General features: G+C 40.8%; 8 protein-coding genes across 8 annotated transcripts; 4 read left to right on the forward strand and 4 right to left on the reverse strand.

The window, feature by feature from the left end:
- Nucleotides 1-487: 487 nt before the first annotated feature.
- IL334_000890 (uncharacterized protein) lies at nt 488-976 on the reverse strand (the record flags this gene model as incomplete). Its single annotated transcript, XM_062932652.1, has 3 exons — nt 488-498; nt 612-783; nt 908-976. The coding sequence occupies 3 exons, from the start codon at nt 974-976 to the stop codon at nt 488-490; spliced, it is 252 nt and encodes an 83-aa protein (XP_062788703.1).
- Nucleotides 977-1,331: 355 nt separating this feature from the next.
- On the reverse strand, nt 1,332-2,331 carry IL334_000891 (uncharacterized protein; the record flags this gene model as incomplete). The annotated part of the gene is made up of 4 exons (XM_062932653.1): nt 1,332-1,597; nt 1,694-1,826; nt 1,908-2,013; nt 2,096-2,331. The coding sequence occupies 4 exons, from the start codon at nt 2,329-2,331 to the stop codon at nt 1,332-1,334; spliced, it is 741 nt and encodes a 246-aa protein (XP_062788704.1).
- A 1,715-nt stretch (nt 2,332-4,046) lies between these two features.
- IL334_000892 (nicotinate-nucleotide diphosphorylase (carboxylating)) lies at nt 4,047-5,398 on the reverse strand (the record flags this gene model as incomplete). Its single annotated transcript, XM_062932654.1, has 6 exons — nt 4,047-4,135; nt 4,260-4,520; nt 4,600-4,784; nt 4,860-5,006; nt 5,090-5,145; nt 5,231-5,398. The coding sequence occupies 6 exons, from the start codon at nt 5,396-5,398 to the stop codon at nt 4,047-4,049; spliced, it is 906 nt and encodes a 301-aa protein (XP_062788705.1).
- A 336-nt stretch (nt 5,399-5,734) lies between these two features.
- Nucleotides 5,735-7,755, forward strand: IL334_000893 (kynureninase; the record flags this gene model as incomplete). The annotated part of the gene is made up of 7 exons (XM_062932655.1): nt 5,735-5,855; nt 5,954-6,050; nt 6,174-6,396; nt 6,489-6,638; nt 6,768-6,952; nt 7,042-7,113; nt 7,212-7,755. 7 exons carry the CDS (start codon nt 5,735-5,737, stop codon nt 7,753-7,755), a joined length of 1,392 nt encoding a protein of 463 aa, XP_062788706.1.
- Nucleotides 7,756-8,260: 505 nt separating this feature from the next.
- On the forward strand, nt 8,261-9,869 carry IL334_000894 (uncharacterized protein; the record flags this gene model as incomplete). Its single annotated transcript, XM_062932656.1, has 5 exons — nt 8,261-8,482; nt 8,609-8,815; nt 8,962-9,151; nt 9,291-9,511; nt 9,618-9,869. 5 exons carry the CDS (start codon nt 8,261-8,263, stop codon nt 9,867-9,869), a joined length of 1,092 nt encoding a protein of 363 aa, XP_062788707.1.
- Nucleotides 9,870-9,989: 120 nt separating this feature from the next.
- Nucleotides 9,990-11,701, reverse strand: IL334_000895 (uncharacterized protein; the record flags this gene model as incomplete). The annotated part of the gene is made up of 6 exons (XM_062932657.1): nt 9,990-10,096; nt 10,168-10,743; nt 10,814-10,968; nt 11,037-11,243; nt 11,312-11,565; nt 11,618-11,701. The coding sequence occupies 6 exons, from the start codon at nt 11,699-11,701 to the stop codon at nt 9,990-9,992; spliced, it is 1,383 nt and encodes a 460-aa protein (XP_062788708.1).
- Nucleotides 11,702-12,065: 364 nt separating this feature from the next.
- Nucleotides 12,066-12,980, forward strand: IL334_000896 (uncharacterized protein; the record flags this gene model as incomplete). The annotated part of the gene is made up of 4 exons (XM_062932658.1): nt 12,066-12,153; nt 12,216-12,312; nt 12,392-12,492; nt 12,619-12,980. The coding sequence occupies 4 exons, from the start codon at nt 12,066-12,068 to the stop codon at nt 12,978-12,980; spliced, it is 648 nt and encodes a 215-aa protein (XP_062788709.1).
- A 348-nt stretch (nt 12,981-13,328) lies between these two features.
- On the forward strand, nt 13,329-15,430 carry IL334_000897 (uncharacterized protein; the record flags this gene model as incomplete). Its single annotated transcript, XM_062932659.1, has 10 exons — nt 13,329-13,408; nt 13,490-13,625; nt 13,684-13,694; nt 13,755-13,838; nt 13,893-13,966; nt 14,029-14,252; nt 14,316-14,416; nt 14,480-14,549; nt 14,613-14,702; nt 14,771-15,430. 10 exons carry the CDS (start codon nt 13,329-13,331, stop codon nt 15,428-15,430), a joined length of 1,530 nt encoding a protein of 509 aa, XP_062788710.1.
- Between the last annotated feature and the right edge of the window lie 8 nt (nt 15,431-15,438).

Here is a 15,438-nt window from a genome sequence, read left to right on the forward strand (position 1 = left end):
ACTGATAAATGAGATGGACATATATTTTGGGTCGAAATCGTTTATCCATTTCCTTTGCACATAGAGAGCTGGTATTGACGAGTAGTGACAAGCAGTCTCATTCAATCATTTCATATCAATCAGAGCATGATCACATTCTGATGAAGGAATATGAGTATGCATTTTATAATTCAGTAAACGTTCAATCTCGAGTTATCAGTTCCTCTATCATGGATCCGGGTAAATGAAGACAGCCGAAGTGGAGTGGTGATGAGATGAGATGAGATGAAATGAGAGGAAAAGTCAAGAAATTGCAAGGGGTCTTCTCAGCGTTTGACGGATAGGATCTGAAGCAAGGGGAAGTGTTGTTCTTTCAGACGTTCAGTATGGACATACGTTCGACATACGGAGATACATTATCATATACCGTCATTTCGTCGTGTTAGATTGAATACAACAAGGATCGATGATTTGAGAAACTCGAGACTTGATAAGGTTTATATTGAGATTATGTATGAGCTACAGTATTTCGGCGTCAGCCTCATCAGATATAGTACAATATGAAAAACGAGCTTTTTTGGTCGGATGGAACATACAAGACAGACAAAAGGCAAACAGGTCAATCAACTCACCAGACTCATGCCATCCTCCCATTGAGGCTATCATGTCCCTCATCTCGGCCACTGAATCTCTCTGTATCATTGGATTTCTACTTGATGATGAAGTATTCGATGCTCGTCGTCCTTTACGTTCTTGTAAATTTGAATAATGTCGTGATCTCTGACGTCGAGTTTTCTTGACACCCTATTCTGAAATATATCAATACAAGTCCAGTATGATGAGACGATCATGAAAGACTGTGGTGATTGAGATGTTGTCGAGGCGAATAAGGATTAATGGTTGTTCGAAAACATATGAGAATACCCACTGTACATATCTCATGTCCAGGTAATTCACTGTCTGGATCACAACAGTTTTTTGAGCTGATACAGCCCATCTTTATGGGCTGCGTAGTATTACTGACTTGCTGTTTTGACCTTGTTTGGATTGTGTCGTGATTTCGTTATGTTGTCGTTCCGTTACAAAGTCGTTTAGAGATCGTCGTTCTGACCGAGGTTGAGAACAATGTATTCTTTGAATATCCATCAAGAGAAGTTCTTGTAATTGTAATTGTAATTGTAATTGTATTTGATGAAGACATGTTCTTGCCACCTTGTATCGAATGGAACTCATGTTTTCCTTGTATATCCTCATGTATTGATCGGTGTTATACCCCCCCCACACACACACAACACATTATACACACGCACAGACCTCTTTCTCCCCTTTGATAGACGTCATTGAAATGCTTTCTATCTCTTATTCTTCTTCTTGCCTTTGATGGGTAGTTCATCTTCCTCATCTTCATCTTTCCCACCTGTCAATTCAAATTCCACCAATTCTTCCCATTCCCTTACGGCGACCCATCTTTCACCTCCGGTAGCTATATCTCTCCATGCTTCCAAAGTATATTTCGCGTCGTCGAAAGACGTATCCGGATTCAAGATGGTTTGGGATAAGGAAGTTATGGTTGCTAGATGAGCGAAATGCAATGATATCAATGGGGAGAATGAATTGACTATAGGTGACAGAGTGTGGATGTTGATAGTGCATCAGTTGAGTAGTCATTCACTCTATCGATGAGATTGATGGCATAAGTGAATATGGGACATACCAAATCTCTCTAATGTCCAAGTCAACCATAATGGCTCCTGAAAAACGAAATCTGCTCCTTCTCTAGTATATGCTCCAAAAAAGATCTTTTCAGCTTGTTCAGCTAAAGCAGATAATTTGTATAGGTAATTATCCTATTGAGCGATGCGAAATTCAGCTTTTATCCTGAGGTGTTGACTGAAATCATTTCAATTGTCATATAGATGTAGACTTACGAGTTTCTTCAATGTACTTTCTAGAGAATGTCGATGGAAATACCATTGATTTAAATGAGGGTTGATCTCTGGTCTCTCAGGTTTTTCCTCGACCGTCAATAGATTACTGATATAACATTGCGAAGTATCAGTAAAGACCTTTCTGATTCCTCAGATCTATCACCACAGTGAGAATGTGATGAACATACTCCATTTCTGTAGATTCGTCAATACATCCTTTGGCAGCTTTGAATCCGTCAACAATGATCAATTCATCCCACGTTTTAAACAATTTCTTCGTTTCTGATAGAACAAGTTTGAGCATTCTATGATGGGTCGTTTCGGTCGATTGAGATTGAAGAGGTGATGGTCCAGGTGACGGCGAAGGTGACTGAGATCCTCTAGACCGAGCTCTTGAAGGCGTCAATGAATCTAGACGTGACATCTTGCGTCGTACCTGTTTGTGATCGATGGGCTTGAGCAACGTACAGATGAAAGAATTTAGATTTACATCCTTGCTTTGGGATTGGAAAAACATCAAAAATGAAAATATCAAAGGATGAGCGTGCGATGTGGAGGCGTATAAAGATAACAATAATTTGATTCCGCTAAGAGAAATCACTTGATGCTTCATGGGGTGTAACAGGTGATATTCTAACCGCGTTCGAATATTGCACTAAACATCCTGAAACTTGACTTGTTTTGAATTTGGGGGATTCCTTTGGTTCATCCCGGACGGACCATCGACGAGCGAGCCCTTAATTCAATTTGAGCAACGAAAATTCTTCGTCTCTTGCCTGCTGACTTTCGCATCACTGATGAAACACGACATTGACCTGATTCCTTGAACATATTCGGCTCATCTTGAACACACCTCGTACTTTTCAACGTCATTGTGTAGTGGACTGCATATACGCTAGAGGGGCACCGGTACTGATATCCGATTGACTTTGGCGCATAACCGCAGCCAAGCTTACAGAACCATCATACGAAAGGATATATTCTCCTTCTCTCGCTTATTCATGGTGATCACTTGATTCATATCGCCGTTGTTTATCAGTTGCTTCGGCATCCCGGCAGGAGTTGCTTCAGAAGTGGAATCAAGAAGATAAGAAGCGAAGAAGCACAAAGAGTCTTCTTTGAGGGTTCATCTCAACACGCTATGACCCGTTCATGCTTTTCCTGTGTTATGTGATGCATGAGAGGGTGATTACATATATAATGACCTCATCTATTGGATCAGGTCATTTCCATCTTAATCACTTATTGTCTTCCCTCAACTCAAATTCATCAACTCATATCAAGGTTTTCATACACACAGATAGTACCTTTTTGCCACCCCCTTACTTACCTATCCTTCTTCACCCATTGGAATAGTATCATTCAACGTGAGTATGAATATTTTCAAATCATAAGGTATCACAGCTTACTTTCCTTGTACTGTGTCCCGCACGAGATTCCATGCTGATTGCCTGTGTCACCTACAGCATCACTTGCCAGATTATACTCTTGAGATGACGTTCACTTCTTGCTCATCACCTATACTCCACGGTAGACCAGGCGATACACCCCATCCAAAACCTTCACCCGTAGGTCCACTCACCCCCACCACATCGAGACGATCTCTGTGACCTAGGCTCAGATAGTAGGTCGAGAATTCCCTCTGAGGGGAGAAATATACTCGAGAAGCAGGACAGCGCTCATAATATCTGTGTCGTAGTAAAGATATCGTGAGAAGATATCGACCGTCTTGTACTGTTTCAAGCTGGATCCAAAAAAGGAAAACATGGAAATATTTTACATCATCATTCATCGGTCGAATCTCTTCGTTCTCCGTTCCGCACAGTTGTACTACATGATGGAAGAGTATAGGTGTGATGTTTTCAATCCAAGTCTTGGGCTTATATATCATGGTTCGCTGGAGCTGTAAAAAAGAGAACAAAAAGAAATAAGAAATCGAGTAAGTCATGTGGATCTCACGGTTGGCGACACTGTGAAGATGATTTACGTGCATGTGGATGGAAAATAAGTAAGAATGTTAATCTTTTGTACGTTAGACATGACTTGTACTTTTAGCATGTATTGTGTATTGCGCTGAATGACCAACGTTGCATCATTGTCTATCAGATATATGGCAGTACGATATTAAGTGAAGATCGATCATGCTTTTTTCTTGGGTTGAATCTTGAGTGAGAAATCGACATGTGGACAAGATTGATGTACGGCTGAAGTTGATAATATATCGATGTCTAAAGTGTATTCATCGAGTGAATCAGCTTTGTGTTCAACCTATTTTGTGATAGCATGAAGTTTAAAGTTTCCCGAATAGAGAGAAAACAAAAGGCATAGTATCATAGAATTGGAAATACTCACCTGGACCAATTCTACCTCTTAGACTACCTTCAACGATACCACCTGAAGTTTCAATCAAAAATTCTCTTTTACCTTTATATTTTTCTTTTAATTGTTTAGCAGCATCGTGCAGTTCTTTTCCCACCAAATTATCCAACATTACGATATTCGCACCTGATGAAATGGCTTCATCTGCTTCATTGAAATCTTGGCATTCTACATTGACCAACAATGAGAATCCAGCTACTCTCCTAACGGCTTGAACAGCTGATTTGATTGAACCTATATAATCAATTAAGCATGAAATTCATTAGCGAATAATCTCATGATGCTCATACGAAACAACAAAATAGCGACTTACCAGTAGCCCATATATGATTATCTTTCAACATTACCATACTTGATAAATCATGTCGATGAGGATCTACTCCACCAACCATCATACCGTATTTCTCTACCAATCTAAATCCAGGTGTAGTTTTTCGCGTTCCTGCTACTACTCCTTTCCAGTTTTCAGCTCTTGCCAAATCCCGAAATCTTCTCGAGCTATAATGTCACGCATCAGGCTCAGTACTGTTGCGAGCAAGTGTTTCGTTCTGCATGGCTGTAGTGTACACTCACACAGTTGCAATACCACTACATCTTGCTAAAGTGTTCAATCCAACTCTTTCAGCCAAGAGTAAATGTCTAGCTTTACCTCTTACGATCGCTACTTTTGTTTTGGTGTTATCTTGAATGACTGATCCTTCAGGTAGTAACCATTCAACGCTACACCACAAATGTCAACGTCAGGACGTAACGTACACGCTTATAGTAGATCGATCTCAGGTCAAGTGATCTGTACGACTCACGTGCATTCAGCTTGTTTAAACACCTCATCGAAGAACGGTACACCTGCTAAAACACCCTATACAGTCGAATACGTCGATACATCAGTTCAGACTGATTCTAGAACATGTATGTACTGTATTTCCTGGATGAGATGCACGTACCCCACTTTTGCCCCATAAGAAAGCTTCTTGTTCTTCTTCGCCCACGACAAATCCGGCCCAATCGAAAGAAGGTGTGTCCTCAGCATACCATCTTGAAACTTCTGTTTTCCATGATGGGGGTAACAAGTGAGCGAGATTCTGTCCTGGTTGCAAATCTGTTTCTGACATCCTATTTAATATGGTACAAAGACTGTTGATATCGTAAAAGCACGGAAAGAATACAGAGATGCGAGGTTTGATTTTGGGTCAGAGCGACGAAAGAAAGGGAATGAATCGGATCAGATTGACCGGTTCAAAAAGCGGGATATATACAGGATTACGTAATTTGTGATTTGAAAAGCAGTGCCTGGGAACGAATCGATTCTGACAAGATCAAGACAAAAGGTTCATCGATTTCCTCAACATTGAGATACATCAAATCTGACGGAGAGACCAGGATTTAGATTTACAAGAGAATCTCAGTATCGATAATACGGGTAAAAGAGCTTCAGAAAGCATCTCGAAATGAGCTCTTCATCCACACCCAGCATGGAAGAATTGATCAAGCTCGATCGAGAAGATCCTTTAAACTGGACACGAGATGAGTTTGAGATTCCCAATATCAAAGCATGTGGTGGTGAAGGAGGTGAGTAAGCTCTTAGAATTCCGAGTCATGAGCAATGAAACTGGCTTATCATCTTTGTCTGCCTCTGAACTGATCGTCTTTTCATTGCCTTGTTACAGACGGAGAAGCTATCTATTTCTGTGGAAATTCATTAGGACTGTTGAATAAGAAAGCCAGAAAACATATGATTGAAGAATTGGATGTATGGGGTTCATCGTGAGTGTAACCTATTCATCACTGGATTAAGCAAGGATTAAGTTGGGGTATGGATGAATTCGTCCCTCTCTCTCTCGGTGACTCGTTCAACTGGAATGCAACCTGCGCTGACAAATCACTTAGATCTGTGACGGGACATTTCTCACATCCGCATTCAAGACCATGGAAACATGTCGATAGACCATTAACACCACATTTAGCCAAACTTGTAGGAGCGAAAGAAAGTGAAGTAGCACACAGTTCAACTCTAACAAGCAACCTGCATAATCTATTCACAAGTTTCTATAAACCTACAGATAAAAAATGGAAGATCGTAATTGAAAAAGGCAGTTTTCCAAGTGATTGGGTGAGATCTCATTCTCACTATCATTTTGTTTTCATACATTTGATCGATATTGACTTTGAGATCGTCCTTTTTCTCGGCATTGCTAATTATAGTACGCCATTCATTCACATCCTAAATTACATGATGCTATCCTATCTCAAGAACAGATAGATGATGCTATCATCGGACTCGAACCTAGAGAAGGAGAAGATACTTTACGGACTGAAGATATAATCAAAGTATTGGAAGACAATAAAGATACTGTGAGTGCTATTTCCCGCTATAATGATTTGACCATGATTGCATTCTGCATCGTGACATGATTCGGGAAAGGTTTCAGCACCAATATGACTGCGAGTGTCGAGCTGACAAACTTAATTCCAATATCACAGATCGCGATAGTCTGGTTACCTCTCGTGCAATACTATACTGGACAGTTATTCGATATCGCTTCTCTGTCACCTAAAGTTCATTCGATAGGTGCTCTATTTGGATTGGATATGGCTCATGGTATAGGTAACGTTGAATGTAAACTGAATGAATGGAATGTCGATTTTGCAGTTTGGTGTACATACAAGTGAGTATTCGATCACTTCCCATCATCTCAGAAAGAGTCAAACTGGGACGGATGTCAGGAAGAGAGGACTGACCGGCCGTGAGCGACAGATATTTGAATGCTGGACCGGCGGCTATAGGTGGATATTATATCAAAGAGGGATTGGACGATGGTGGTAAACGGTGAGTTGGACGAATTCTTTCAAGGCCCCCATCTTAGTTTGAGCTCTTTCCATCTACATGGAGTCTTCGCTGACTATCTCGATCGCATGAATGGATAGCCTCGCAGGATGGTGGGGTAATGATGCCGCAACAAGATTCCAAATGTTACCTGAATTTCGACCGACTCCAGGTGCCAAAGGATATCAACATTCATGTACACCGGTATTTTCGTCCATACCATTATTAGCCACGTTGGAATTGATCGATAAAGTTGGATTCGATAATATGCTCAACAAAAGTAAACGATTAACAGGTACCTTGGAAGATTTGTTAAAATCAAGCCGATATTATAATCCTCCTAAAGGGAAAATAGGTTTTAAACTCTTGACACCGACGTTACCTGATAGAGGGACACAATTATCTATCAGTATCTTACCTGAAAACAAAGGTATAATGCCTAGGATTTTTTCACGCTTGGCTTCAAATGGTTTAGTGGGTGACGAGAGACATCCAAATGTCATCAGATTAAGTCCTGTAGTATTATATAATAAGTTTGAAGAAGTTGGTAAAGCATTCAAGATACTTGAAGATGCATTGTTAGAAGAGGAACAAGGTGGGCATATAACGGAGGTAAAGGATAATGATATGGTTTCTAAGGATTAGATATGTACTCTTTGAAAGAGACGTCGCGCCAAATGGTCGCAGACTGTCGTATGCCATGTCCTTGAACGTGGATGTGAACTCGCAACGTAGCAAAATCTGTCCGGTTGCTGCGAAGACATGGAAGCAATCTGCATGATATTAGATGAATGATACTCGGATCTGACCGAGAAAGTGCCGCAATCCGAAGTTCGGGACAGCCGACTTTGCCGATGTCACCGATTGTGAAAAGGGGAACAACAATTCGGCAACTCACATTTCTCTAGTACTTTTTTCGTGCTCACATGCGTTATTCGGACTGGTAGCGATGTGCACATGGGGTGTGAGGGTGCCGCACGAAGGGAGGAAGTGAGGCCGAGAGGTTTACATATACATATTTATATATATTTATATGTTCTGACGAGCTGAGCATCTTTGCCTTCTTATTATCCATTCCCCGTTAATCAAAGATATTCAGCTCTCTCATCTCATCTGACACAACCAAGTATATCTCCAGACAATAGCCAATATGCCAATCGCAACCACAGCCCCCACTCCTGCTTTCAAGGTTCTTCCTCCTGGAATATACTGTCCAACGATATCATTCTTCCTACCCACTCAAGAACAGGAATTAGATATTGATCTTCACATCAAACATATGGAATTTTTAGCTAGATCAGGTATCGCGGGTGTCGTTGTTCAAGGTTCTACAGCTGAAGCTGTTGCTCTGGATCATGAAGAAAGGAAGACTGTGAGTTGATGATGGTTCGTTGTCCTCTTGATCACCTAGAATGAAGCCACTGTATCCCCGCTCAAGATGCAAAATATTCATATAAAGCAATGCTGACAAGACTTATTGTCTTGATTCGTGATATAGCTCATCTCAACTGCCAAACAAGCATTCAGGAGTGTAGGCAATAACGGTCCTATCATAGCTGGAACTGTTGGCGCACAATCTTCAAGAGAAGCTTTGAAATTATGTAAAGATGCATCGGATGCAGGTGCAGATTTCGCTTTGGTTTTACCTCCATCTTATTATCCTGCTGCTATGACCACTGAAGCTATTCAAAATTTCTTCGAAGAAGTGAGTGGATATACCCTTTCCCCTTATCTTGCCTCAATCTACATTAGTCTAATCTAAAAATATCACAAACAATCACTCGTTTCCATCCACGAGTGAGCTAATCAAGTCCCACATTTTTTTTTTCATTTTTTTTTTCGGGTTAATAGCTCGCATCAGCTTCTCCAATCCCGATTATAATCTATTCTTATCCTGGTGTTTCCAGTGGTATACAACTGGATACAGATATAATTTGTAGATTGGCAAAACATCCTAATATCTTAGGTGTAAAACATACGGATCATGATGTAGGTAGAATCGCAAGAGAAACTGCTTTTGCCAAAACTCATGATTTCGGCTGTAAGTTGGAATTTCATTTTTCTTTCCTTGATTTCTTAGAATCACACTCCACCTCCCTTATCACCTCTTGGTAATCGTGCTCTCGATGTGCAAATCCTCCTCTGAAGTGGTTCCCGCTGACAATCGTCCTCATTCTCAGCCCCATTCACTATCCTAGGAGGCGCGACGGATTACCTTCTTGGAGCATTGGCAGTAGGCGGTCAAGGTGCTATTACTGGAATGGCAAATGTCGCACCTAGAGTATGTGCGAGAGCTTTCGAGCTTGGTGTTCAAGGCAAAATCGAAGAAGCATTAAAATACGCTGGTGCTATAAGTCAAGCTGAATGGGGAATGGGTAAAGGTGCTATATTAGGTACCAAGGTGAGTCAAGCCAATCTGAGAACAACTTCTCATCTCGAGCTACACAGGAGATGGAAGGAATGGAATTTAAGAACAAGGGAAAGTTTGCTGATAAAACATTGGATAGTACATGACTTGTTGGGCAAATTCATACCCTTCCAACGCTGCCTTGGCCAGAAAACCTCTTGCTCTATGCACAGAAGCAGTAAAGGATCACTGTCGATCAGTCGCAGAAGAGATCGTAGCTCTTGAACGTCAATTGGAGAAGGAAGGTTGGGTAGGTGCTGCGCTAAGAGCACAAAATGGAAATGGAACGGTACCAAGCAAGAAAACAAATGGCGTTCTTGATACTCTCAAAGAGACAGTTGCTGCGCTCTAATTCTTTGACTACAGTGAAGTTTATATTGATTATATATCTATACCCTACTTCCTGTTCATTATCTGTGTTATGCATATTGTGTTCAAGAATACATAATCAGTAGATGCGAAGATAGAAAAGCTAACATCCGCAAGGACATCCACCCATACCCTCATCGAGTAAACCTTCTATACGTTCTATTCGTTCCGATAATTTATCCATCGCTGAATTGAGGATATCAATTTGGCCTAACCAGATCCCATTCTGACAATCAGCATCATAGCCTTATATAGGAAATCCTGGTTATTTGTGGGCTCACCTTGCTTATAAATATCGCACATCCTCCTCACTTCTTCTCTTATATCGCTGTTTTCGTCTTCTTCGGAAGATGTCTGTAGTTTTTCTAGTTTATCATCTAGCATACCACCTAACATCCCTAATACGTCTAGTTCCAATTGCATTTCTTTTTCTTCATGTTGATGTTGAGCATGATCGTCATCTTCGTCAATCCCTTTATCGTGATCGTGATCGTGGTCGTGTTCATTATCATTCAACATGATTCTGACTACTTCCAAAAGGCTCTTGTCCATCTCTCCATCTCTTCTCAGTTCGAAAGTCTGATCAGCGTCCAATCCTTTGACTTGAAGTCTTGTTTGGGTGTGAGGAGGTAAGCCTGAAGTTCCTAATTTTAACGTTACGACATCATCCGGATTTGAAGGGATGACAAATCCATATCCCAATAACAATTCTTCGTTGGATTTGGGTCCGTAATTGTTATACAATTGAGAGCCAGATTGAGTAGACTGGGTAGAAACTAAAGATACAGAAGGGGTTGTCTGACCGGTGGAAGTAGGTGTGAGTGATGAAAGCCAAACAATAGGTTGACCTCGAGAATCTATAATGTGGCAATATTCGAGATCAGCACATCATATTCGGGGAGAAAGTTGAACATATATAACACATACGGTTGAATAGATCTAATCCAGGTAATAAGACAGGTTGCGATTCGTCATCTTTTTTTGCTATTTGACTGGTTGATCCACCTTGTTCAGGTATACGAAGGAGTTTTGAAGGGAAAGAACGTGATGACATGTAAGTTGAAATGACCAGATATCTATCCCTGAAACGTGTGAACATTGGTGTCAACTGTGCAACATTCAATCAATCTGTCATTGCTACTTAGCTTACCATGTCAATCCGTCTTCCCTGATCGCACCCCGAACTACCTCACATTCTGCTTTCCATTCATTCTTTCTGGCTTCTACCGCCCCATGTAACGTACTTCCCTTCAACAGTTCCAACTCACATGGTGAGAAATATAACGGCGTCGTCAGAGATGAAGGCTGCGGAAGTGAGTCGAGGTATATCAAATGGGACAAAGCAGTAGGCCATGTTCTATATCGATCAGTTTTGTGATCAGCTCATGTACATAACCACAAGAAGAAGAAGGAAGATGTATTCACTCATTAGGTTTATCTTGATATATCCAGTGTAATCCTAAATAAGCTGCTATCCTCATTCTCTCATTCCATTTTTCTCCTTGTTTACTCGTTCCAGCAGGCCATACCAAATCACTTTCTGTGATATCCTTGATTTGATATATAGCTCGAGTAGCAATATTGGATGTGATTGCTAAGTCGAATGGACATGATACGAGTCTCTCATCTGGACCTATTGAAGATGTCGAGAATGGTGATAAACCGGTATCGGCATCTATCTGAGCTTGTCAGTTTTGATTAAAAACTTGATTATAAGGGTTATTGACTCACTTTGAGGTCTGCTGAAGGATGGAAGTGACCACCGTTGTCTTTTAACCAGGATATCAATCGACTGGCTTTTGCTATGTCTGCCATATTGCTTTCTCTTGCTCTGCTGACCTGGGATATCGTATACTGGATGATACACTAGAAGTATCATGTCCAAAACTCGTCTGGATTTGAACTTTTCTGACTTTCCCGACAAAGGTATATCTCGGTGATCGCCGCTTTGATTACCATGACGTGTATTTGTTTTTTCATCTACAATAATAATGATTCCCTTTTCCTTCCTCTCTCCGATCGTCACCGCCGGTCTTCCTTCTCATCCGAACAAAATGATTGTTAACGATTAGATTCATCACTCACAGCTATCTACGACCAGAACAACTAAGACTCTTTCGATCACTCAGAACCATATACAGACCAGGGAGATACACAGGTGAACAAAGCTATATCAAAAATGTCAATGCCAATATCAACAGGTAATAAAGTATCTTTCACCGATTTCATAACTAGGAAATGTAAAGAACAACCATTCGTACCGATAGGTCAGTTGTGTTTATAATTCAGAAAGCGTTTCAATAACTGATATTGTGTATGTATGACATAGGATGCCTTGCTACTGTCGGTGCACTTTTGGGTGCTACATATCATTTACGAAAAGGAAATAGGAATAAATTCAATCAATTCCTACGATTACGTGTTTAGTGAGTTTCATCCTCTTATCTTCACTTACTTATTTCCCTAGTTGATCGCTAATCGTTTGTTTGGGTTGTTGGGTATTAGTGCTCAAGGAGCAACAGTGATAGCGTTGATGATTTATGGTGGAGTAGCTTTCACAAATGATCAACAACAAGCTAATTATATTAAAAACCGAATTGCTCTTGGTAAGTTCCCTCCCTTCTTTCATTCATTCATTCATTCATTCATTCATTCATTCATTCATTCATTCACTCTCGTCTCGTTTCGGACCACTTCAGAGCTGATATCATTGATTTTTTTCGCTTCAAAAGGAGAAATACCTAAAGATACATATTATCCTGGACGAACTGATGTCCCTCGACCACCTAAATCATCATCTTCTTCTTCTTCTTCATCATCATCATCATCATCATCATCATTCAATTATCCAGAACCAACAATTCGAGCAGCACCACCTAAAGAAGCAACTGATATACCCACTTCATTACCTGAGTCATTATCAACAGCAGTAGATGCTCCTCCATCTCTATCACGAGAAGCTCCTACAGGTACAGCCGGCTCTTATCCATTAAGGAAAGAAGAAAGGATGAAAGTGTCAGATTTCGCAAAGAGATTGAGAGAAGCAGAACAATTACATAAAGAGGAAGAAGCCATCAAGAAATCAAAAGAATAATGAATGGAAAGTGATTTTCAATATTTGGATATGTATTTGTACTGTCATGCATATTGCACCATTCTGGCAGGATGTTATCTGATTCGGGTACGAAGTCGTAGTGCTTGTATCATCAATGGTTGAGTTTTCGTCTGTTTTCTGTTTATATGATAACTCAAGTAACTCAGTAAAGAATTCTGCCAACAGATGGTGCAAGTGGAGGTCGTCCAATTTCGGTCCAACTTAGACACAACGAAAAAGCAATTCTAACGCTTCTTGTTCATTTCTTCTCTCCCGTCTTCTTCAGCATTATTCTGCTATCATTGCTCCTACTCACATTTGCGCTTGTCGTTGGGATCATCGTAGAGAATGCATCGAGATAATCCGTATCTCATCAAGAAACCAGATTTTGCTAGACTTGCATCACGCTTCCCTGATTTCGCTCAATAGTGAGTTCAACGATATTTGAATTTGTTTATCGTTACAATACGCCTGTGTTTCGCTCTTCTCACTGAAAAATATGTGCTCAGTGTAAATATATCTGAAGATGGTGCTGCGTACATCGACTTTCAAGATGCATCGGCACTTCGATCGTTGACTCGATGCCTACTCAGAGATGATTGGGATTTAGAAGTGAATTTCAGAGAAGATAGACTGTGTCCTACTGTGAGCTGGACATACACTCACGTCAGCTTTGCTGATGCTAATGATTCGTGCGATATAGCTCGCCAATAGGTCAGCTCAGGCGCGTGAATCAACATTTGCAGAATAAAGCTGATGAGGATATTCTGGCAGACTCGATTATCTACTTCATATCCTTGACCTCGAACCTCATTTGCCGTCTTCATCATCTTCACGCCTTTTACGTGTTTTAGATATGTAGGTTGATTCCATGATGAAGGAAGAACAGTTGACAACAAACATATCTCTTAGTGGTACAGGCGCATCAGCGATCTATCCTATACTTTTACTTCGTCTTCGTCCAAATGCGATCATCACTGCAACAGGTCTGTTTGCCCACTTCATCATATCTAGCATCAATCACGACTGATTATTCGTTGACTGCCAGAGCTGGATGAGACGTCCTACAATCATTCACTATCGGTGCTCGCACAGAATGACATCCCTTCAACATCGATAAATATCCTCCAGGCTCCATCATCTGACCCTATTTTATTTCCTATACTGAATGAGGAAGATCAATGGGATATAACGATATGTAACCCGCCTTTCTTTGGCTCAGAGGAAGAGATCAAGCAAGGTCAAGAAGGGAAAGAACATTCCGCGCACTCTGTATGTTCAGTCTCATATATTCTCTTCGACAAGCACCTGAAGCTAAAGACGACACGCTTCTAGGCTCCTACGGCTTCGATGAATGAACTGATTACGCCAGGAGGAGAAGTCGCCTTTGTAGGGAAGATGATTAAGGAGAGTATGAAAATTGGTGATAGATGCCGGTATGTCAGCTTTAATGACTGACGATAAGTATTACAGAGGTATAAGCTGAATTTCATGTATAGGTGGTATACATCTTTAATAGGAAAATACTCAAGTTTATCACCTTTGGTAGAACTCCTCAAAGTAAATAAGGTAATTTGGACCTGTACCAATCAAGTTGAGGTATAGTATAGCCAGCTTACGTTGTAGTGATAGATCGATAATTACTTACTTAAGAATATAAGACAATCTAAAACTACTCGTTGGATCTTAGGTTGGTCCCATTGTTCAAACAGGTTACCAGATGTAAGCTTCCGATTTTCCTCTCAGAGTCCACCAAGAATAAGAAAGCTCACAGAGCTGTCAATACACAGAACCTCGCTAGACCAGAAGACGTCATTTCAAATACATCCTTTTCGAGATTGTTGCCGCATCCAAATACATTTCATCATAAACCGCAGCCCTCAATACCTCTTGAAGAGCTGAAAGAGAAGATTTTACAAGTTTTACAGGGCATTCAACTTGATCATTCCAGTGTATCTCATCAGGCGGATTGTCAAGAAGCGGACGACAAACTGATGTACATACAACCAATGATCAATACTTGGTCGAGATCAGCACGCAGAGCTGTTTTACGCCAGCAAGATCAAGCCACCACTACTCCAGCTTCGCTTATCAATGCTAATGAGACCAGCGACACCCCGTTGTTCAAAGCAAGGATCTCATTCATACCTCCATTAACAGCCAAAGATCATTCATCAATCTCTCTAGACTGGATGGAAGGTCGAGATCGTACAATGGTAGAAGGATTGTGGAAGTTCTTGCTAAGTAAGGCTGAATTAATAGGTAAGAAAAAAGTGGTGGATTCAGGATATGGTGGAAGACTGGGTAGCGGAGTTTGGGAAAGAGGTAGAGGTAGAGCAGGTAAAAGTTGGAGTAAAGGTAGGGCGGCGGGTAGAGAGAAGCACGGAGAGGAAGAAGAAGAAGGACTGAATGAAGGTAGACGTTATGGACAGAGAAGGAGATTAGGTTAAATTTTTGG

This window comes from Kwoniella shivajii, chromosome 1, assembly GCF_035658355.1.
Source record: "Kwoniella shivajii chromosome 1, complete sequence".
NCBI lineage: Eukaryota > Fungi > Basidiomycota > Tremellomycetes > Tremellales > Cryptococcaceae > Kwoniella > Kwoniella shivajii.